This window comes from Tauraco erythrolophus, chromosome 7 (assembly GCF_009769465.1).
Source record: "Tauraco erythrolophus isolate bTauEry1 chromosome 7, bTauEry1.pri, whole genome shotgun sequence".
Classification (NCBI taxonomy): Eukaryota; Metazoa; Chordata; class Aves; order Musophagiformes; family Musophagidae; genus Tauraco; species Tauraco erythrolophus.
The window spans coordinates 5,563,718-5,587,710 of NC_141471.1; the positions used below are offsets into that span (position 1 = coordinate 5,563,718).

Below are 23,993 nucleotides of genomic sequence, written 5' to 3' on the forward strand. Positions count from 1 at the left end.
TCCTTAGTTTACCTCTGCCATTTATCTGGATGAGTTGTTAGCTGTGGGGCAGGGCCAGTGTTTCCATACTCGTCTGTACAGTGTCTAGCACACTGTGATCTTTCAGACAAGCTCCTTTGGAGTTATTCCCTGAGGCATCCTTGGATATGAGCTTTGTGTCGGAAAGAACAGCGCTGCAGCCGTGGAACATGGCTGTTTATCTCTGGGAGCAATGCCACGGTTTTCCTCTTGCCTGGTAACTGTCAGGTGAAGGCTCAGCGTGTTGAGATGGATTTCAGGCTTTACCTTTCCGGCTGCGTGACTTTTCCTGACGCTGTCTGCACATAGTGATCATGAAGGAGAACTATTCCTTCTCCTCCTGTCCAGAGGGCTTTTTGCAACTTACTGTTGTGAGAATAAGACTTTTTAACCTTTTTTTCATGAGAAGCATCCGGGTCATGTGTTACAAGTTGCTCTGATCTGCATATGTTAAGTTAGTGGCATTGGTTAGTCCATAAACTGGCTCAAGATAGTGGCATGATGATGGCAACATTAATGTTTTTGTATCGAACTTGCACTGTCCCAGTTGCAGCCTGTCTTTTAGACCGTTATGTGGAGAAGCTGCCCAGGGAGGTGGTTGAGTCCCCATCCCTGGATGTGTTTAAGAATAGGGTGGATGAGCTACTTGAGGATATGGTTTAATGGGGATTAGGGATGGTTGGACTCGATGATCTCTAAGGTCTTTTCCAACCTAGAAATCTATGAAATCTATGAAATCTATGAAGGAGCATCTATTTTACTAATCCCAGCATGGACCAAACCATCCTACCTGTCTGTCTCCACATGGTAGTTGGACCTGTTAGAAGTCAAAAGCTGCAGGCTCTCTTAATAGCAGGACTTTCCAGGAGTACTTGGCAATTCCTTCCTGCTCGTATGAAACAGCTATTGTGTGTTATCTCTGTTTTACTGATAAGCAAACATTGGTTGCATTGCTTTGACTGCACATTCCCCTGATCTCTGTTTCACTGCTGAGTACAGCTGTCGGTTTTCTGCTTTCTCTCACGGAGAGCATAGCATAACGCAGAGTCCAAGGGCAAGGAGAGCGGGCGAGAGAATTCCTTCTATAAAGCAGCATATGTAAGGCTGTTGGTGTTTTTTTTTTTTCTTTTCTTTTTTCCAAGGTTTTATATGGTTTAAGCAAGCTTGCAAACTAGTTCCCTAAGTATAAGAAGGAGACTTGTTTTCTAGCAGAATTCAGCAAGGCAGATGTGTGGCTTATCTTTTTCTATGAGACTTGAGTAGCTTAAAATAGATTTTGCCATGCTGGTGCACGAGTAATTTGATCCAAGCTTAGCGATCTTCGAGTACTGGATTTTGCTAATGGTTAACAATGACAGCAGCATAGGTATTGTATGCCACTGTGTAACTATCAGCTACAAGTTGCAAAATGTGACTGTGTGTTTGAGTGGTGTGGTATGATATGGTTAGGTTCCCAACAAATTCCATGGAGTTCCTTTTATTATCCATCATAATACATACGATACATACATGTATCAAAAGGAGTGTGGGCAGCAGGTCGAGGGAAGTGATTCTGCCCCTCTACTCAGCTCTCGTGAGACCCCACCTGGAATACTGTGTTCAGCTCTGGAGTCCCCAACACAAGAAGGACATAGAGCTACTGGAACGAGTCCAGAGGAGGCCACGAAGATGATTAGAGGGCTGGAGCACCTCTGCTATGAAGACAGGCTGAGAGAGTTGGGGCTGTTCAGCCTGGAGAAGAGAAGGCTCCAGGGTGATCTTATAGCAGCTTTCCAGTACCTAAAGGGGGCCTACAGGAAAGCTGGAGAGGGACTTTTTACAAGGGTGTGTCGTGACAGGACAAGGGGCAATGGATTTAAACTGAAAGAGGGCAGATTTAGGTTAGATATAAGAAAGAAATTTTTCTCTCAGAGAGTGGTGAGGCAGTGGAACAGGTTGCCCAGAGAAATTGTGGCTGCCCCATCCCTGGAAGTGTTCAAGGCCAGGTTGGACGAGGCTTTGGGCAACCTGGTGTAGAGGAGGGTTTCCCTGCCCATGGCAGGGGGGTTGGAACTAGATGATCTTTGAGGTCCCTTCCAACCCTAACCATTCTATGATTCTATATATGTAACTTGAAAGCAGTTATGTAGATTCCCTCTGTTCAGTATGGTTCTGACAAGTCCTTCTAGTCAACAAGTTTCACTTTTGTCTAGGCAATGACAGCTTTTTCTCTGTTTTTCAGTCTCCCAGAGTGAAAGAACCTGTACAGAATTCCGAGGTAAGTTGTAATTGCAAATGGCTTCCTGAAACGATACTCCAGTTATTGCTATTGTTTCAAGGACTCTGTTTTTATTAACCTTTGAAAACAGTATTGTGTGAAGTAGAACCTAGTATCTAACTGAGCTCTGCTTGAAAACCTCCCTATAAAAGGAATCATTGGCTGTATAGTGCCAAGAGGTCTCCCTGAGCTAAGTTCAGCGTGTATCTTTTCAACTTTACTTGCTATGGCAAAAGTCTGTCTGTTGTGAGACAATGAATTGGTCACAACAATAATCTAAGCAAAACAATGGGATTCCGATTTCCTCTTTAAAAGAAACTGAACGAAACACAACTTTAAAATGTCCGTTTAGCAGAGTCTGACTCACCAATTTGGAACCTATGCTCAGAATCGTGAAATAAATCTCTAGTAGCATTTGTTAGCAAACAAAACTTCAAGTGCAATTTATAATCTGCTTTCAGTTCTGTCCTGTGTTTCTTATGCTAGAAATATTAGCATATCTTATCTTTCAGTGATAAAGACTGCTTGTCTTCTAGAGACTGTGCTATGTCTTTCTTCTCCCTACCTGTGTGGAAAAATAAACAGAGCTGTCTCTGAGAAATTGGTCTTGGGTTAGGCTGTCCTGTTCTTGCTTCATCTGTTTCCAAGGATTGCGTATAAAGGGAGATCTTAAGACTACAGTTCTGCCACTGTAGTCTGACATAAACTCTAAATTCCAAGGAAAAGCTGAAAACCAGAATCCTTTTGGGACAAATTTCCCCATTGAGATACATCCTTTGAGATATATATATATATATATATATTGATTTGGAGGTCTGCTGCCCAGGTTCTCAACATTCAAGGTGATTTATATTTCCTACAACTTAGTGCAGTAAGTTGCAGGGCACACTGAACAAGTGCCATCAAGCTTACAGTTCTTTGGTTATCATGCTAAAATCAGCTTCTCTGTTCTGAATAATGGATCAAGAATAAAGTTTAAACTTTCAATTAGATTTTTTACCCTACCTCCAAATTAATTGCATATGTTTTTTTTTTTTTGCAAGGGACTAATTTTAGTAAATCCAATTCTAAACAGTCTTGCCTTGTGTGTTTTGAAGAACTTAAAATCTGAATTCACTTTTCACTTGAATATCTGGATTGTTCTGACTCTGGCATTTGTTTTACGAATTTATAAATTGTCAGTAGTAACCTTAATGCTTTGCCAGGCTATGTTCTCTGAAAAGAACTACAAGTCAAAGCAGAATTGCTCTGCTTTGACTGCATGGCTACTTGGAAGTACAAATAGGACTCGGATTCCAAGAAAGAGGACAGCTACAGGATAGGGTGCTTTCATCCAAGCTAGGATATGATCTATGTGCATCCAGCCTTACTAGCTGCAGAGTGTAATTTTCGTCCAAGATCCACAGTCATGCTGCTGTCTTGGTTTGTTATCCTTCCTTACTGGTGAGTGAAACTTGCACATGTCAGGGCAGAAGGGCTCGCTGGACATAAGAAAACATTAAACCCCTTGAGTGTCAACTCGGGATCAGTGTTAGTGTCCTGGATGCCTGAGAATGCCTGTGGCATTGAACTTCTCTAAGTGATTTATGTGGCAAAAAAGCACTTTTCTGAAAGCTGATGCTTGAGTTGGAACTCTTAGTTCCTTTTCTCATTAAAATACCTTTTTCTTGCAGCTTTTCCCATCAGCTGAGCCTCCAGGTCCTTCACTCAGTGCTCCAGCACAGGCACCTTCTCAACTACCTCAGGCTGCAGGACAAGTACCTGCACAACCTCAAACTGCTGTACCTCCACCTAGTCAGGCTCCTCCAGCAGCCCCAGCAGCAGCAGCCCAGGTAAGATCAGAAACCCTTCATGCCAGCTTTCAGCCTTGCTCTTAGCTGTTCTGTACCAGGCATGCTAAAATGATCTGGAGCCATGGAAGTTGCTTCTCTGGAGTTGATTTAGTGCTGCTGCTTAAGCAGACGTGACAGCTGGCCTGGTGGCTTGCGAAAGACAGCGTGGGTGCGGCAGTTTTTCGTTCTTATTCTGTGAGTGAGCGGTGACTTTCCGTGCTGTTCAGGGAGTGGACTCTGGCTTGAGGCAAGGTTAAAGGTAAGGAAAAAGGAGAAGGTCATTTAAGTGGCAGCTGCTCGTTCCTGGTATTTAAGGTGCAGCACAAACAGGCTCTGATTGTGTGTCTCAGCATCACTGGCATCTATGTGGTAAGAGTGGAGAGAAAAGTGAGTGGAAGAAACTAGAATGTGCAAGTTGTCCAGACTTCAGGAGAGAGACAGGAGGCCTAGGTTAAAACTGTCCTCAGAGCAGTCAAAAATTGTGGAGAGACTCCATCTTTGGGAAGCTCTGAGCCATGTGGTACTTTCAAACACTTCCTTTTCAAGCAGAGGGGAGAATGCACTGTTGAAGGGAAGTACAGTCAATGTGAAAGCTTGACAAGTTTGTGTTTAATTCTTAGCTACATCACCCCAAAATGTAGGATATAGGCCAGATAGGCAGGCATAGCAAAATCAGGAAAGAGCTTTGACTTGTGTTAAAAAGAGAAAAACGGCCAACCCAAATCATTACTGAGACACTTGGAACATGTCTTGTGGTTTGCTGGAGTAAAGCACTGCAGAGTTTGCCAGACTCCTGAATGATGGCACCTCTTTTGTGAGACACTAATGTTCATATTTGTTGATGGGGAGAGACTGTCACTGTTGGAGGGGGCCAGCCTACCATCACCTTTTGGCAGACCCAAGGGCAAGAGACTTGGCAGTGTTGGTCCAAAAAATAACTTAAGACTTACTCCTTCCTAGAAATGTTTCATTGTTTTATTTTAAAGAACATAAAGATATGTGTATCACTTCGCTGCAGTCAGCTCATGTTCCTGTTTACAAAACCGTTAAAGACAGTGTATTAGTCATTAAATAAAAATAGTGGAGTTGGGATCCAACATATTCTTGGCTACATTAAAAGTAGCTTTAATACTTAAATCAAACCCCTTCAAATCTCTTGAACAAGTGCCAATGTTTAATCCCTGAATTTTATGCAGCAGTTGAAACACCAGCAGCAGTGAAGGCCAGGAGTCTCAGTTGGGTAAAATGAAGTCACAGTGTTGATCTCAGTGAAAGTGGTTTTATTTGCACTAGCAGAGTGTCTTGCTCCCTGCCACCAGTGCCCAATAGATTATTTGTTGGTAGCTTGTCCTGAGCTGAACTTCATACCTTTGTCATTGTGTTCTTTATAGTTCTTTCTGTGTCAATATGTTCTTCTTTACAGCTCTTTGTATCAGCGTGTTACTCTTTATAGCTCTCCCCTGGTTCTTGTAGCTTGTTGGTTACTGTTTTGCAGACCTTTGGGCTTCTCTATGAACCGTTGTTTGCTTTCACTGACCTGGTAAAGCTTTCAGCTTCAACAGAAACAAGATTGCCATCAGAAGCCCTCACCTGCCTTGCTGGCACAAGGGCACCAACAGACGGAGTAAAATACTAGTCTTAAAGGGTTATTTTTTTTCCTCGCTTGAAAAAGCAAGTGGTCTAGATGGAAAAAACTTGGTCAAGACTTCTAGACTTAAATTATCAGCTTAGTGTTGTGTCTGTTGTGTTACTGAGGATTTAAAATCCCTACCTCAGCACGTGCAGAACAGATGACTTGCACAGTGGAGGAGTGACTGACCCTTCTCTGTTCTGTTTGGGGATTTTGGTGGAGATTGATTAGCAATCAGCCCTTTACTGGAAATATCACAAATGCTATGAAGATGGACACCTCCTGGATCTTTCTTCCTGGAAATTGCTGACCAATATAAAGTTTTTCGATTATAGGTTCCAATAATTACTCAGAAATAATTCAGAAGTGAAAATAGGCAGCTATAAAATTGCTGCTAGATGCTCTTAAAGCCTTTGATTTCACAAAAAAGTAACTGAGAGTATGTGCTAATGTGCCAGTTGAATTATTTCCTCGGTACTTTTCACAATTGTATCAGGTTTTTACATCAGATGTTTGGGGCAGGGATTAAAACACAGGAAGTCTTGGAGCTGTCATGAATGCCCAAAACCCTTAAGTTTTGATGCAAAGCAAGCAGTCTTTTTACATTTCGCACTTCTTTCGAAGTCTCTTGCCGTTCTGGCATTTCTCAAAGTTGTGTAGCTTTTTATTCTTTTCAAGACAATTGCAGAGAGAACCTCCTGGGTTGCTATTTAAGCGTGAAGTTCTTCTGTTTCATTAGTCTCTTGCCTTTTTCACTGTAGTGTCATGATTCAAATGACGAGTTAAACTTTTATTTGTATTTATAACTGATCAAAATTATCTCTAGTTTGAAAACCAGAGAAAGGAAGTGCTAATCTGCTTTCAAATGATGTAATCCTATTGCAGGCCCCACCTGCCCCTGCTGCAGCTCCGGTACAGGAAGACACGAAAGTCCCCATCAGCCTTGTACTAAGGTTAAGGTAAGGACAAAACTGACCTGTCTGTCAAAGTGAGCCTTTGTAGAGAGGGACACTGGAGATTTCTGCAGTGCACCTTGCTGTCTGCCTTTTAATTAAAAGGGTGGTGGTTATATGTTGTTTGTCAGCTTGGATTTCATCCAGTCTACTGAAAGTGGAACCTAGAAAAGCAGTTTCTCTCATCCTCTTCTTCAGTGTGGCAAGAGCTGTAGATTGAAAGAGGTTGTGATGTTTGTATAAATATTCCTAAACTCTAACAGAGTGGGAAGGAGGAATTAGTTGGGTTCCCTAAAGGGGATCAGGGATCCAGGGGTTTTGGCCTTGTGCTGGACCATCTCATTATTCGGGCACAACTTCAGAGTTCAGCCAGTTCTGAGAGTGAAGAGCTTTTACCAGATTCAAGGCATGGATTCTGATCTGTGTCTCTGGAAATAGGCAGAAAAAGGATTGTAAGCGCATCCTACTATCATTACATGTATTCATGTGTCTCACTTAAGAAACCTGCCCCTCATCTCTGTAGGCATCCTGGCTGTTGATAGGCATTGGACTGGGACTTCTGAATGTCGCCTCCCAGTCATTCATGGACAGCTGCGTAACGTGTGTGCATCTGCAGTCAGTGAAGCGCTTCCTTCCTCCGAAGGATGGGCTCCAGGGATATATCTGCTGACAGATAGGAGTTGCTGAGCCAGTGGCACAACGTGGCCTTGTACTGGAGAGATGGCACTCGCTTCTCATGGACTCTAGCCCACGTAGGCTCTGTCAGGTTGTGCGGAGAGCCCTGCTTCCAGATGCACACCCACATGATTAGTTGCTGCCCTTTGAGGGGGGAGGGTGCAATGAATTAAATTCTCATCACAGACTGATTATTCAGTGACAGCACTTTGTTTTGGACATCAATCAATGCAATGAAATGGTGTCTTCTATATAAAATTCTCTTCTTTCCACAGGAATTCAAAAAAAGAGCTCAATGATATTCGATTTGAATTTACCCCAGGGAGAGGTGAGCTGGTGGGGAAATTCCAGTGTGTGAAGGTGGTTTTGATGACTGGGAACTCTTGTGTTTGGTGTTGTGCAGTTGTGTGTATGAAGACCCTGTATGAGTGTCTGTCTGCAGTGCCTTCCTAAAGGAGTTTCTAGGGCTTGCCTTATGGTTGAGCTGGTTGCTAGTGCCTGGAGCACTGCTGTTGAGAAGACTCTTCTTGTAAAACTGTCGTGGATACGACCAAAGTGTAGCCTTTTGAATTCCAGCCCAGAGTTTGACAGCGTAGCTCAGAGTTGTCTGACTGCGCCTGGTGCACACCCTGATGTCTGTCTTTGTGTAGACCAAAGACTTTTGTTGTTTGGTTTCTGCACGTTCCTTTAGGTTTCTGTGTGATGCCTTCATCAGTTGGACAATTTCTATTATGTGGTGACTGGCTCTTGGGTTTCTCCCCAACAGATACTGCTGACGGTGTGTCTCAAGAACTCATTTCTGCAGGTCTTGTTGATGGCAGAGATCTGGTAATAGGTAATTACATATTATTTTTTCTGCTCTAACCATTTCAGTCATTTTTTGCATGTTTAAAATGACCTGATGAGTGGGTTCTAGGAGAGTTTTCTGTGGCCTTGGTTCTCCACCCCAATGGCTCTACAAAACTGTCTGGTGGCAGTGTTGTGCCAGTACATTTAGGCAACCCCCAGTTCACAAGAATACAATCTAGTTGGGAACACTGAGAAGCAAACGTTCCTTGTGATGCAAAATGAAGGCTCATCGATGCATTACCTAAATCATTATCTTCTGACATGTCTGCGTTGCCAAATTGCTGCACGAGCCTGTGCTGCTCACAGGTCCGGCGCAAGAGAGGTCTGGGACTGGAATCAGCCAGGCTTTTTTGTTTGGAGTCGGGCTGGGGAAGGAAGTGTGAAGTGCGCGTGCACTAGGGCGGCAGCACGTGTTGTGTGGGTACAAACAACTAAGTGGACAGCTACTTCTAGCAACAGTTTGCTTAATAAATGTGTCCTCCTGTGCAGCAGGTGAGACTTTTAAATTGTCAGCGCTGCCTGTATATTTCGACCACAGCAAGCAAAACTATTCCTTATGCACAGGCTGCAACATCTGGAAAGGCTGCTAGTGCAAAATTAACTGGATTTCCAGGTGCAGCTGGGCAGTTTATTACTACTAATCCCACCACATCTGGGAAAAAATAACTACCTCTGAAAAAGAAGGGGAGTGAGACATGACAGCCTTTTCAGTTTAAAGCTTTAGATTTAAGTAGATGAGTCTAATCGAGACCTAAACCATTTTATCATTTTAAAAAGTTCTAAGTAATAGAAAGAGGCCTAATGAGTTTGGGATGTTTTTCTCTAGCCTGTCCTAATATTTGCCCATTTTCTTTGTGTGTGTGTGTGTGATTTCAGTTGCAGCTAATTTGCAGAAAATTGTGGAAGAGCCCCAAGCAAACAGATCCGTCACTTTCAAACTGGTATTTATTCCTGTTCCCTAATTGAACAAGTCATCACTGTCAAAGAGAAGGCATTGCATATAGATGCATCTGGTGTCTACTGTAGGCATCTAATGCATGCACTCTAAATCCTCCCTTCTTTCCCACAACTTCTTACTGGTTGTCCAACACCAGGCAACGCAGGCTCCCTGCCTGCGTCCTCTGAGAGGCACCTGCATTAAGTAAGCGCGAGATGATGTGCCAATACAAACATTCCCTTATCCTGGCAAAATAAGCATTTAAAAAATGTTACAAAAGGGTATTTTCTGGGCTTGGAATGTACACTTGCCCAGAAAGGGCAGAAATACTCAAGACAGGTAAGTGGGCTTAAGAAATGCCTCCTTTCTTGGAGGAGGAGAGTGGGGAGGGTCCAGATACATTGTCTCCGAGGAGGAAATGAAGGATGAAAAAAAAAAAAAAAAGATGGAGGGGGAGCCCGGACACAAAAGAAGAGAGAGAAAACTACAAAACTGAGAGAAGATAGGCTAGGAGAGGAGAAAGAAGGGCAGATGAATCATTCAGAGGTGGTGAAATTCTGGGATAGTTATATTGGAAAGCAAAGGCGTAAGCAGTTATTGGTAGTGAAGCAGTAAGTGCTGTTGTTTTTGATTGTTTCTGTAAGGAATTTTGACTTGTTTTGCCCCAGTTAGTGCACGTAACCTTAATCAGAGCAGAGATTGGCAAAACTTCAGTCCCAGCCCTTCCTAGCTTCCAAAAAAAAGGAGAAAAAAAAAAAAAACAACCACTCAATTTTTCCTTTGGGTGGTGTGAGCTGCTGAATACAGTGCAAAGCTGTCCTGTGACTGCTTCCTCCCTAGACTGGTACACCTTGTGAGACGTAGTGGGTACGTACCTGAGGGCAGAACGTGTGCCTTGCTATTTGGATCTCTGTTCCTTGTGTTTCAGGCATCTGGTGTCGAAGGCTCAGATATTCCTGATGATGGCAAACTTATAGGATTTGCACAGCTCAGCATCAGCTAAACAATGGTCCCAGGAGATGTTTCCCAACCAAGAACCCACATGTGCATATTCGTAATGCTTCTGTTAGCCTAAAAAAAACCACTACTGCCAAAGAATTGAACTACAGCCCCCTTCCTAGAAGCTTTAACATTTTCTTTAATAGGATCACAAACCTTCCTGAAATTACCGATGGCGTTTACACCTTTTGTAAACAACTCTCATGTTTTTGTATCTGTCATCTCAAACATGCAGATCCAACACATCATTGCCTGCATGTTCATTTTATTATTGCCTTACTTCAAAAAAAAAAAAATACTACTGAGTACGAAGCAGGGGGTTCCACTGCTCTGATGATCTTGCCTAAATGTTTGCTTACATGTGGTTTCATTTTTTTCACTTGCTATTTTTGCACAAGTTTTAATACTGAACAGATCTTTTTTTGTTCTTCACCTGCTTCTCCTTCTATCTGAAACACCAGTGTACATGTTGTTTGGGTCACCTGGAGTGCAGAGAAATCTGCTTCTCTTCAGCTGTGTTTTGTAAAACTGCTGGTTTGAATGCTTGCACCTGAGAAAGCAAGCCAAGTCTTAACCCACGGGAGGGAGAGCCACCTTCCCTTGTGTTTGTGTTTTTTGAGAAGTTCTTGACTTTGAGGTGTTAGAAGTCAGCTTCCCTTTGTAAACTGCCTTAATTTTTTTTTTTTTTTTACCATTTTGGTTCTCTCCACATGAGTGCCAGGCGTGGCATGAGGGCTGAACCTTTTAATTTACGTTAAGCAGTCCTTCCTCAAAAAGTCTTTCATTCTGCATCTGAAATGTAGTCTGTTGGTGAAGCAGACCAATGAGGCGTTGCTGTCTGGAAACTGGTCTTTCAGATGACCAACAACATATTGGTGGTCAGAGGGAGAGGAGATCTGTCTCACTCTGCGTTTGGAAAAGATGCACTTCAAACCGTTCCTGAAACCCGGTCTGTTCTGCCTGGCTGCGCGAGTCCTCCCAACGTGTTTCCCAGTCCGTTGCAAACTGGTACCCGTGGAACCATCCCTGTCGCGTTTTACAGCAATAAAGAATCGCCAGTAGAGTGGTAGTACTGGGCGAGCGAGCGCCGGGCTGTGTCCCTCCTGCACTGACCGCTCGGGGCGTCAGCCTTCTCGCCGCTCCGGGCCTCGGCGTGTGATCCGGACGTCACCGAAACCCCGTCACACACGTATTTAGCTTTTATTTCCAGGCGGTGTTGAATCTGAGTTTCTACATCAATAATATAAATTATACTCTGAGTTTGGTAAGAGACACTTGTAATGCAATATGTGAATAATAAATGGTGTTGATTTTTTTTGTTTGTTTCCTACTGTTTCACAGTTGGCCTTTGTAACTGCTATTGGCTCCGGAGTGTTTCCGACACAGAAATCGTAAGCCTGTAATTTAACACGCAGATGGAAACGCGTTCGGTTTCCGTCAGCCACAAACAATGCAGAAACAGAGTGTTAAAGCGGAATGACTGCGTTCAATTAGGGCTTTTTTTTTTATTTCCACGTTTTCAGATGAACAGTCTGTATTTATATATTGTTCTCTATGAGCAGCTGTGGAAGCTTTCTGAATTGTGCATGTTCTTTTTTTTTTTTTTTTTCATACCACCCTCGTTGCTTTTAGCCCCTGGGTGGATATTGGGTATGTCCCCATGGGCTATTTGCAGCCCCATGGCTGGTGAGCGTGAAGGGGAGGGAGAGGAGAAAGAGTTTGGGAGCAAGAGCATCCCAGGACGCTGAGTAAATGCTCTTGGGAGCCCAGGAGTGGCGTGCCTGATACCAGGGAGTTAGTGGTGGCTGGCGTTGGCCAGGTGTGTGTGCGCACATGCGTGTGGCACCTCTGGCACGTTCTCCTGTTGTCTGATGCAAAGCACTCCCTACAGCTTCCCCCATCGAGCTTCTTGGCTTGGGAAGAGCAGGCTGGCATCTCGATTTTCATGTCACCCTGTGCTCCATATGGTTGTGTTCGAAACCCTTAGGATATGGAGACAAGGTAGTCTTGGTACAGTATTATTTTTCCCTTCTGCCTGCATGCCATGGGGACCTCCTTGTTCATTTGTGTACTGGTGCTGAGGAAGGTGGGACTCGAACTGCTCAAATGGAACAATGCAGCATCTATTTATTATAAGTTATTCCCTGCTTTCCCAAAGCCGGGACTTAGAGAGCTTGAGCTCACACTAACCCACGGCTCCTTTGTTCTTTAATGGAGAAAATAAGTAAGGAAGAAACTGATGGTTTTTGCTCTGTAGATCTCCAGATGTTTTGGGTAGGGATCCAAAATATTTACTTGGGCTATTACAGTGCTAGACAACTGTCTGTTCTGATGTTGTTCCAGTAAGTGCCAATGCTGTTCATAATTGTTTTCCAGTGTCATTAAGAATTTGGGTTTTGTGCAAATTTCTGATCTGAACCTGGAAGCAGGTGGTAATTTTAAGTTAGTTCCTACTTTTAAGGACAATACTCTGTTAAGGAAAACCGATCCTCTTCACAACTTTGGTGTATTGTAGATTATAATGAAAGATGTAAAATATTCAGGCTTTTTTCCTTTTTTGGACTTTGTATTTTACTGCATGTCTCTAATTTTTAATCAATAAAGAACAAATTGTCCATTGCCATGTGTTTGGTGTGTGGTTTCCATGTCGTTGGGTTGGATGGTGTATCTTGGAAGGGGTTTGTCTGAGTGGTGTCTGCAAGCCCTGGGGCGTTTCTGTGTGGGGTGGTGGGAGGTTTGACCACCCTTGGGAAGAATCGATGAGGAAGGGGTGGGGACGCTCTGCAGGAGTTGTGTGCAGAAATGGGGCCAGGATGACACTTGGGATTGTACCCTGAGGTCTTGTCATCAGTTGAAAGGTTTGCTCCAAGCTCTGCAAGTCCTGTGCAGCTGGGAATGAGCTGCTTCTGTCCAGGAACACCTCAGGGTGACATGGGCTGGTATTAAAGTGAGATGATTTATACCCTGAGAAGTGTTTGGAGCATGAACTACACTTCCTCCTCTCCACCTCTGCAATATGTGTTCTTTCTGAATTTGAAGCTTCAGGGCAGACCTGATTCAGAAGTGCCTCTGAGGTCTCTCCCTTTTGTTTGTAGTGCAGCCAGGACTTTGGGAAAATGCACTGATGGTGAGAGGTGGAGCCCAGGCATGTCCCCGTCTCTCGTCATCCTGACAGCACTCGGCTTTAGCCGGGATGTTCCTCTCTAAGCACCAGTTTCCTCTGCTGCAGCGTACTCGTGTGCAAGCGGTCATGCCCAAAGGCTGCGAGAGCAAGAAGGTGCCTGAAGGGAAAGGTCTTGTCTGAGTGTGCAGGTGACAAGACTGTTGGCAGGCTGTCAGTCAACCTCTTGCCACAAGTCTGGAAACACTTCTGTGGCCTGGCACTGAGCCACCGCCATGGTTGTGGCTGTAGATTTGTCACAGTTAATGCTGCAATTTGGTGTTGTTTAGACTGGGTGGGTATCCGGACAGCTTTCCCCGGTTGTGGTCATCCTTTAACAGCAACCTTGGCCACAGCCTTTTGGTGTCATCTGATGTCATGCAAAAGAGAAGTGCCTGGTTGCAAGCAGAGACTGCCTGGCTCCCTCTTGGAAAGCCAACTCTCTGAAGCACTGCACTGGAGAAACCTTAGAGTTCTCCTTCACATCCTTCAGTATTTCTTGTACATCTACAAAGGAAGGGAGTTTTCAGGAATGAAGGGAAACCTTACCTGAGAAATAAAATATCCTAGTATTTCTCAATGGATGTCCTTGGAAGCTTTTCCCTAATGTATGGCTTTTGTTCTGAAGGTGCCCTCTTCATTCCGACTGGCATCTTTGTTGACATGATTTACCCGGAGCTTCATGGGCTTCTGTTTGAGGAGATCATGGTGTCTCCATTAAGACAAGCAGAAGAGATCTTCCTGCTTAGAGTGTGGGATCAGAGAAGTTTCTCTAAAGCTTCACGGACTGCTGATGGCAACGTGGGGGGGGACAGGGATGGTCTGATTTCAGCCATGTTCCCCAGGCCTTTTGGCTGGGATGCCCCCATCTGTGTTTGCTTAAAAATATGTGTGTTCTTGCTTAAAAACAAACAAAAAAACCCCACCAAAACAAAAAAAAAATGTGGTGGTTTTGGATGGTGGCACTTCCTAAGCTACCTTTTCCATTCTTTCTCCTTTCTAAGGCTCTTGGGCTCAGTTTGCCATTTTCTGGCTCTTTATTTCTCTCCCAGTTTTGTCTCCCATCCCTGTCTCTGTAGGAGATCCCTTTATAGACACTCCTAAACGTTTCCCATGCTGCCTTAGTCCAGCACCTCATAGTCCTCCTGTGACTGAACAGTCCACCCGTTACCTTCATCCTTGGATGTTTCCCTTTGTGGTGCTCACCACGAGGTGTCTCATACTGCCCGTTCCTCTGGGCTTTCCTGCTGGTCACACCTCATCCTGATGGCCACCTCGCCCTCTCTCCTCCCAGCTGGTGCATTTCCAAATGGAAAGTAACCTCCCCTGGAGCGTGTGCACCTCCTGAAATTTCTGATTCCTTAATGGGAAAGCAACGTGATTTCAAATCGTGACCCAGAGCATTGCTTTTTCTTCAGATTTGCGTGGTCCTTGTGGCTGCCTACAGCTGCAGGACTTAACCTTGGGCTTGAGTACCGGTTCTAGCTCCTGGGAAACCCACCTCTGCAGATGCTGCTGCCAGCATCAGGTGTTGGGGAGATTTTGAAGGCAGCTGGTGACTTCGGGCTATTTCAGAAAAGGCTGGTGCTGCTCACCTTGTTTCCCTGCCTCAGTGTGGCTTTCCACCAGTTTTGCCAACTTTCTATGGTTCCACACGTGCCACGTCACTGTGACACCAGCTGGATCTGTGGACAGGAGAAAGAGCATCCAAGTTGCTTCTGGGCACTTCTTGCCTCATGGATATCCCAAAGGGCCCTCAGGCCAATGCTGTTCCTACATCAGAGACGGGCTCAACAGGGTTGCTTTCATGTTCTCAACGATCATTTTAGAGCAGGAAGGCATTTGAGCTGAGATTTGCCAAACTGGCTTCAAGCAGCATTGCCCGCTGTCAGATTTCTCTCATCCCTGTGTGCCTTCCCCAAGTCTTCCCTGTGTACAGTCCCCACCAACCAGTGAGGTGGCCCAGAACTGGTGGAAAGGATGGGCATCCCATTCATGGCTTGCTTGTGGTTGCACAGGGAAGCTGCAAAAGATGAAGGAAATGGAGTCTCCTGTCACCTGAGACCATGGGTAACTGGCCATTCCTCCTCGTCTCTGGCTCTGCCCATCCATTAGCATCACTCTCTTTATTCCCGGTGACTTTCCCAGCTCTACATCACACTGGGCTGTCTTGGCCCCTCTGAACTTGCCCAAGTGGAACTGCTGAGCATCCTCTCAGCGGTTCAGCAAATGCTGCTCCTGCAGTCGCTTTGGAGAAGAATCTTTTCCCGTCAGTGCCACCTGGCCCTGGCTGAGGGTGACCTAGGTTGCCCGAAACAGGGGTCCTTCTGCTCCAGCCAGCACCGTCTGTTTGTGAGCGGCACGGAGGTGATTAATATATTACACGGGGTGCTTAGGGCAGGTAAAACATCAAGCATGAAGTCTGTCCTGACTTTACATATTTGTGGTGGCTGCCTACGACTGCAGAGCTTATCTTAGGTTTAAACATTAATTCCAGCCCTCCAGAAAGCCTGTTCCAGCACTGTCCTGTCTCAGATGCAGCTGCCAATGTCGGGCGTCGGGGAAATTTTGAAAGCGGTCGGTGATTTTGGGCCGTTTCAGAAATGGCTGGTGCTGTTCACCTTGTTACCCTGCCTCAGTGTGTCTTTCCACCAGTTTTGCCAACTTTTCATGGTTTCGCGCGTGCCGCATCACTGTGACACCAGCTGGATCCGTGCCGTCGGCCCCAACCTGACAGAGGAAGAGCAGCTGAACCTCACCCTGCCCCGGGATGCAGATGGGGAGTATGAGCAGTGCTCCATGTACTCACCCGTGGACTGGGACCTTGACTCCATCATGACATATGGCCTGAACTCCACGGAGAAGTGCAGCAGTGGCTGGGTGTACCCCTCAGCAGAACCACCGTCCCTGCTGACCGAGGTCTGTAATCGCCTTTTGATGTGCTGGGGTGTGGAAGGGATGGGACACCCAAATGGGTCCCCTGTCCTGCAGTTCAGTCAAAGCTGGTGCCAGCTGTGGTGCAACTGGGCTGAGATTCATATCATGTGTATTTTGGGGACCTTGGCTCCACCACCAGGCCCCCAGGTGTGGTCCTGGAGAGTTTGCAGGCAAGCAGGCTGTGATATAGATGTCAACGGGGCCACAGGCAGTGGAGAGATTAATCATTCCTGGTGGGACCTTTTGAGTCTCCCTGCCCCAGCTGCCACTCCGCCGACCGGGGGTAAGCTTCCAACTTGTTGCTGTGCACAGCTTTGTTCTCCGGACCCCCCAGCCAGGGGAAGGAGGCAGGGCTCAGCGCTTGGCTTCTCCTCCCATGCACGGTGGGGAACAGTCAGGGTGAGCAGCCGTGGGGCGTCTGCCTTGGAGTCTCAGCTTGGGGACTCCAGCTCAGGGCTGTTGCAAAGAGCTCGAGTTCCTCGCTGCTCCTCGCTCTGTGTGGAGGTATCAGGTTTGACGAGGAGAGGAGAGCTTGCAAAGCCACAGGTTTGATTGTCACCAGGAGCTCCAGCAACATCAGCAATGCTCCAGAGAGCAGTACTAACCTTCTTCCAGTGCTTTCTGGCCTCTCTGTATTTCCTATACATGCTCTTCCCTATGTGACACTTTCTATAGATGCCCTCTGGATGCTGGCAATTGCAGAACATCTCTTGAACAGAAATTGCTCGGCCTGGGTATCAGCGTTGCACTCATCCTTTTTCCTTTGGGACAGAAGGCAGTCTAGGAGAAGCAAAGTACTGGGCTTCTGTCCCAAGTCTCACTTTAAGCAAAACTTTCCAACCAGGAGGCTCCCCTGGGTGTACCTGGGCTGGAGGGGAGTCAAACACATCCCAGTACTTGGAAGAGGGGCACCACTGAGTGCCCCACAGGCTTGTCCCACCTCTGACTTGTGTGCGAAGAGCATGCCATGGAGAGTCACTTCCTTGGAGGTGGGATCAGAAAGCATGGGGAGCCTGTTGAGAACAAAAGCAGCTGTGTTTCCTTCCTCCAGTTTGACCTGGTGTGTGACAGGAAGGGCCTGAATGACATCTCCCAGTCCATCTACATGCTGGGGCTGTTCCTTGGATCCCTGATCTTTGGGCCACTAAGCGACAGGTGAGGAGACACAACCACCCGTCCAGGGGCTGTGCAAAGGCAGAAGAGCACACAGTGGCACACTGGCTGGTCACTGCACCCTGGATGTTTTGTCACTGCCCCTTGCTAACAGGGACCCTGACCAAAGTCCTCAGGTCCCACAAGGACATGGCCACATGGTGGGTGGAAGGGAGAAAGCACAGCGTGTGCACAGGGTGCTTCACGAATCAACTGGGAGTCCAGTCTGAGCCTCACCACCCTCAAGAGAGGGTGATTCAATCACTGTGTAACCCACTGGGCTCTTCCCCATCTCCATGGGGTCTCTCTAGATACCAACTGTGTCTTCCTTATTCCTCCGCAGGATCGGCCGCCGGCCAGTCATTCTGATCTCCGTCCTCCTCCAGTGCTTGTTTGGTTTAGGAATTGCCTTTGTGCCCCATTTCTATGTGTACATGGCCTTCAGATGTGTCGTGGGGGCTTCAGTGTCAGGGATCACCATGACGATGCTGGCCTTAGGTGAGTAGGATGCCCTTACCCTGAGACAGACAGGTGTGGCCTCTGAAGATGCAAGAGAAAAGGTCTGTAAAGAAATAAAAATGATCATGTACATCTGGAAAAACACCGGGGTGAGGACAGGTCCTGCTCTGTGCCACCCTTCAGCACTTGGGCACCTCCCTAACCCTGAGTGAGAGCCGCAGGGAGAATCTCTCCCACACCAGTGCTCAGAGGTGGGCATAGGGGCAGCCTGCCAGCTCAGGAGGTCAATGCAGGAGAGAACCCGGTGGCTCTGGGACATGATCGATTTGGGCCTCAGGTCTGCCTCAGTGAGGGACTCTATGGACGCTGAGAGCGAAGAGGTGACTTATGGGACCATCATGTCCTCTTGCAGAGAGCCAGGTCATCTGGACAATAAGGATAAGCGGTGCATGTCATGAAAAACTGGTGACTTGCATGTGTGATGCAGAGATCTGACCACCAGTCTCCTCCCCTCCCCTCCTGCAGAGCTCTTCTCGGGGGAAACACGCTGTTTGCACCAGGGGAAATCATTTGCATGGATGACCCCGAACCTTCATTCTTCTTTTCAGCTACAGAATGGGTTGGTGTCTCCTCCCGGCCAAAGGCAGTGCTTATTTCTCACTGCTATTTCGCCGTTGGACAGATGCTTCTGGCTGGTTTGAGTTATGCTATTCGCAACTGGAGGCTGTTGGAGATTGCAGGATCTGCTCCACTGTTTGCCCTTTTCTTCTACATCTGGTAAGCAGGAGCAGAGCAGAGCTCCTTGCAGACATGACAACAGTGGGTGCGAGCGGTGGAAGTGAGGAGGCAGCAGCTCACGAGCAGGTTGGGTCTTCCCATTAGAGTGCAGATGATGAAGGGGCTGCTGCAGAGCTCAGCACCTCTCCCTACGCACTGGCCTTCTCGGAGCAGCAGCTGCTTTGCTTCAGGTCTTCAAATGTGGCCCTTGGTGCCTAAATGTAGACCTGGAAACCCTGACCTGAGGAGGTACTTAGACCCTTCCATCACATGTAATGTGCATTGCTTGCTGGATGTGGCCAGAGAGAGAGAGAGATGGGTTGTGGGGAAATCCAGCTGGTTGCAGCAGCATCTCCTGATTTCATCTCTTTGGCAGCATCCTACCAGAATCAGCTCGGTGGCTGGTGATGAAAGGCAGAATAGAAGAAGCGAAGAAGGTCCTTCAGAAGGCAGCATCCATCAACAAGCGCACCATCCCACCAGCACTCCTTGAGCAGGTACCTGTAATGGCATGGGGAACTGCTGGTTGTCTTCAGAGACATTGCTCTGTGCCTGGGTTTGTAGCAGCCACCGGACTTGAGGTCATCTGATAAACAATTTTCCACACCCGCTGGGAATGATTTGGGGATGGGCTGTGGGTGGGTGACTCCAGCTTCAGCTGCGTTATACAGAGACAAGGTCAGGGAAGAGGCACGGCTTGTGCTGAGGCTCAGCCTGGAGCTTTCTGGAGTCCACCTTGGGATACGGAAAGGATGCCAATACTTCCCTGGCTTTTTTCTGTAGGAGTGTTGAGGATGAGAACAAGATCTCTGTTTAGTCTGTGCTTTTCCATGCTTAAATGGCCAAAGGACATTCCTACCCCAAAATCCCTGCTACTAGTCCAAACTACTGTGTTGGGCAAGCAGAGCCTGGGTGCAGGAGACCAGCTCAGCTGGGCTGCCTTCCCTCCCAGAGCAGTTTGAGGGTCACAAGCCTGTCCATCTGAGGCTTTCCTTTGGCTGCAGATGGAAAAGGAGCTTGCCATGGGTTTCCTTTGCCTGCTTTGACTCTTTGGCTTTCTGCATTTTGAAGTTGAAGCCTGAGACACAGACCAAGTCTGGGAGTACTCTGGATCTCTTTCGGAAGAAGCACCTGCGGAAGGTGACCTTAGTCATGTCGTGCAACTGGTAAGACATCCCCTGGTCCTCTCTTTCCATACTTCCAGGTGAAGGAAAGAAGGGATTGGGGATTGACAGGAACTGTAAATTTACCTTGTAGGTTTTGGGTGTTACTGGTGGGTGCTTCTGGTTCTGGCTGTTCAAAATGCTGTGTGATTTGTGGGAAAGGTTAGAGCCATTCCAGCTTTGGTTGTCCTGTGGTATTGGTCTGGTTTTATGAGATCTTGGAAATGCTGTGGCTTGTTCAAAATGTTGTCATTGGAAATCAAGATTGAATTTACTCATGGCCACCCTGCCCGTGTTTCAGGTTTGTGAACAGCCTTGTCTACTATGGACTGAGTCTGAACGTGACAAATTTTGGTCTGGACATCTACCTGACACAACTTGCATTCGGAGCAGTGGAAATCCCAGCCCGTGTTGGTTGTATCTTCATGCTGCAGTGGTTTGGAAGGAAGAAAAGCCAGGCTCTTTTCCTGCTGCTGAGCGGCCTGGTGTGTCTGATCATCATTGGCATCCCTGAAGGTGAACTACCTCTTCCATCCTGAGAGGACCACCTCTGGTACACAGAGGCACAGAGCCCCAAACCTCCCCTTGCTGATGCAGGTCCTGTCCTCCCAACCAGGCTGGCTCACATCTCTCAGGGTTTGAGCTGACCCTGGTGCCATGGCCACAAGGGACTACTTGGTCAGCTCCCCAAGGCTCATTCTGCTCAGCAAACTTTTGCCTGCTTATTGCGACAGGAGAGGGTAGAGCTGAGCCTGGTAGCCCACCTATTAGCAGAGTTGTCCTCTGGGAAAATTAGTATGTGCGGAGATGAGATGATGGCTGCAAAGTGCGCTGAAGGTGGCTTCCAGGCCAGAGCTGCTCCTTGGTCCACGTTCAGGCACTGTTCAGAGGCAGTGGCTCCCTGCAGATGGCACAGTTATGATGGTGTATCCCCAGCCTCCATCCCCGCGTGGTGCTGGGCCCTCATCCCACAGCGCTGGTCTCTCCTCCTCCCCTCAGACCAGCCTGTGGTGACCACCGTCCTGGCCATCATCGGCAAGTTTACGGCCTCAGCCTCCTTCTCCACCTCCTACGTTTACTCCGCAGAGCTCTTCCCCACGGTCGTCAGGTGAGGTCTCCCCACACATCAGGGCTTCCCTCCACCATGGCTGGTGGCAGTGATGGGGCAAAAGCCTGGTTGTCCCCATGGCCACACTTGGTTCCATGGTGTCCTGAGGGGCCCAAGCCCTGCCTGTGCCTCCCACTGTCCCTCACTCCCCAGGCAGACCGGCGTGGGGCTGTGCTCGATGTCAGCGCGGGTGGCGGGGATCTTGGCCCCATTGATCCGCCTCCTGGACCAGTACCACCGGGCTGTCCCCATGGCCATCTTCGGGAGTGCCCCAGTGGTGGGGGGGCTGCTCTGTGTCCTGCTGCCTGAGACCCGCAGCACTGACCTGGCAGATGACACAGGGGGCCGCAGCCCCCCAGCTGAGGTGGGTAACCGGTGGTGCCTGTGCTGCCTCTCGGGCATGGCCACCAACAGACCCTCTTGGGCAGGGACACGGGGTGCCAGCGCTGTAGGAGGCTGTCAGAATTGCATGGACTGGAACTGGGGGTTTCTTCAAGGGCTTTCAGTGGGTTGGAGGGTAGGAAGTGGAGCTGCCCCACTGCAGAAGGAGGGGATGATGCCTCATAACCCTTCCTAGAGGGTAACTCAGACCCATGGTGGTCATCTCTTTATTCCTGTTTGTGGGATGGAAGGACTCCAGGAATGGCCAATGCTTTGCTTGCCTCCCCCTGTGCTCCTCAGGGAAGAGTCAGTGCCTTGTAGCCATGTCTTCTGGCTTTTGGCCTGTGTATCTCCCAGCACTTACTACCCGTGGGTCTGGATGGAATTGCACCCCAATACTTTTGTTGCTTTGCTGGGAGAAGGGTGTCCATGTGGGCCCAGAGAGTGAGTGGTGAATGGCAAGCTAGGCTGCTGAAGGCTGCATGTCTTGGAGAAGGCTGCTGTCAGCTCATAGCAGGTCTTTTTTCATTTTTTAACTCTTTTCTCTTTCATTAGGTCTGTGAAAATGCCAATAGCAGCTCTGAGAATGGACACGTGAAAGGAAAAGATGGTGGCCAAGACAAGGAGTGCACGAAGACCACTTACTTCTAGCTGGGCCTTCAAGGGGCTGTAATTAAAGGCAATCTAGTGCTGTGCAGGCACCAAGGACAGGCAAGGTCTCTATTTGCAGGACACTACCATCTCTCAAGAGGTCACTGTCAGTTCTTGTCTCTACTTTTCTTTTTTGCCTTCCTGTATCTCCCTCTATAGCTTGTCCTCAGGCACTGCATGCTGTCTCTGGTGTTCAACGGTGCTCTTGACGGAGAAAATCCAATGCTTTTCATTTAAGGAAACAGAGAAAGACATCAGAAACCAGAATGGTTGCAACATTTTCTCTTCCTTTTTTCTGTCTCATCTCCAGGAATGTGAGACTGTAAACTTTGTCTGAGTGAGACACCTGCTAGAGCATTGAGTAGACTTGAGGAGTACTGGGCTCACTAGAGAGAAAGCCAGAGCAGATGCAACGCTGAAAACAAACTCACACTCACAAGGAGTGATTTCTCTTAACTGTCTAGCATGGTCTTCTCACCCTCTCTTAAAAACACTCCTTTTAATTTTTTTTTTTTAATTTGAGACAACTGAGGAGAAAAAGATGCGATGGAAGAAACAGCAAGCAGTGAGGAAAGACATCTAACTGGCAGCAGAGTTTTCACCTTGGTGCTGGTGGCTTTGAATGCAAGCATGTCATGATGCTTTGTGCACAGAAGATTGTGCTGTTGGGCTGCAATTAGGGCTGAGATAATGCAGTAAGACCCCCATTATTTTCCCTGTTCCAGGAAACTGAGAGACGTTGCAGCAGTTGGTCTCTTAGAATGAAGTGCAGATCTTTCTGGGAACTATCAGATCTAGTCTACTCTATCCTGTTCTATTGCTATATCCATCTCTGTCTTTAAATGGTTTATGACCACTTTTGTCTAACACTATGAAAAGAGCCCATGTTCTTTCTCTGTGCTTGCCCTCCTCTTACCTCCCATCCCTCAAGATGACTTTGTTCTCCCTGAAGTTATACAGTGGTGATGGTCCAGCTTGGACTGTGTACAGCTCAAAAGCCTTTTTCTGGTAGTCTCAAGAAATTTTTAAAGGAGACTTTATTTCTTTTCTCACTCGTACTACCTGCATGTTTTCCAAGGATCAAAGTATCTCATGAATATGCAGTTTGGTGAAGACAAAGTTTTGGATAACATCAGTGACATGAAAATGCCCCACCAGGAAAGGCTGCCTATGGTGCTCCTGTTGAGTGGCCCCCAAGCATGGAGGAGCTCAGTACTTTGCCTGAGGGCACTCTTTCCTTTGCAAAGGCTGGGATCTGCCTCCTTTGGGCTTTTATGGAAAATAAAACCTTGAGGGTAAAGGCTGAGGGAAGAGCTTGGAGCAAAATGCAGTTACTGAGTGAACCACAGCTCCTATTAGGAAATCTGCTCTGAGACTCTCTTTCAGCTCACTTCATAAATAAAGTCCATGCACGTCCGATGTACTTCTGCTTCTGTCTCATTCATACCTCCAGTAGGCTGAAGATCCATTTCATCCGCTCTTCTCTAGTCCACTACGCATGATTAGTTTGAAGACCACTGGATGGTGCACTTCTGGTTGAAGAGCACCTGAATAGTTTGACTCGTGATGTTTTGCCCAGCTGAGCAGGAACAGCAGGACATTCAGTGCTATTGCTGTGCCTTAATGTCATTGCTACCTGGTCTACATGTAGTCTTGCGCTATCATAAATAGACCTCACAGTACGGAGTCGAGCTGGGTGTGGTGGAACAGCCCATGAGAATGCAAACACACTTCGGCATGGATATAATGGGATGTTATGGGCTTTCATCAAGATAAGGCTATGGGCAAAGGGTAAAAAGTGCCTCAGGTGACCTGAAGGGATAATTAAGGGAAAGAGGATGAGCCCATAGCCAAGGGGAGGGAGCCAAAGGCTGAAGGGAATGTGAGGACAAAAGGAGGTGCTCTTAATAGAGTGGCTTACCAAGACATGGTGGAGGGCTCATTGTGGGAAGGTGGTGAAGGTGGCAGTGGTGAGCAAATGCCAGAGACACTGTAAAGAGTTTGCTAAATCATATCAATGATGTCCAAGCCTTCTTCAGGCCCTCCTGTACCAGA

At 47.2% G+C, this 23,993-nt stretch overlaps 2 protein-coding genes across 2 annotated transcripts in view; both read left to right on the forward strand.

Moving 5' to 3' along the window:
- Window positions 1-12,719, forward strand: part of LOC104375197 (oxidative stress responsive kinase 1) — a 170,277-nt gene extending 157,558 nt beyond the window's left edge. Inside the window, exons 12-18 of the mRNA XM_086614368.1 lie at window positions 2,240-2,275; window positions 3,949-4,107; window positions 6,623-6,696; window positions 7,641-7,693; window positions 8,132-8,200; window positions 9,091-9,155; window positions 10,080-12,719. Coding sequence (XP_086470494.1) covers window positions 2,240-2,275; window positions 3,949-4,107; window positions 6,623-6,696; window positions 7,641-7,693; window positions 8,132-8,200; window positions 9,091-9,155; window positions 10,080-10,154 — 531 coding nt within the window. The 3' untranslated portion in view covers window positions 10,155-12,719. The remainder of the gene's footprint in view (window positions 1-2,239; window positions 2,276-3,948; window positions 4,108-6,622; window positions 6,697-7,640; window positions 7,694-8,131; window positions 8,201-9,090; window positions 9,156-10,079) is intronic.
- Window positions 12,720-15,845: 3,126 nt separating this feature from the next.
- Window positions 15,846-21,938, forward strand: LOC104371396 (solute carrier family 22 member 13). The gene is made up of 10 exons (XM_086614967.1): window positions 15,846-16,229; window positions 17,299-17,402; window positions 17,743-17,897; window positions 18,467-18,635; window positions 19,012-19,132; window positions 19,707-19,801; window positions 20,100-20,314; window positions 20,798-20,906; window positions 21,060-21,270; window positions 21,843-21,938. The coding sequence occupies exons 1-10, from the start codon at window positions 15,846-15,848 to the stop codon at window positions 21,936-21,938; spliced, it is 1,659 nt and encodes a 552-aa protein (XP_086471093.1).
- Window positions 21,939-23,993: the final 2,055 nt, after the last annotated feature.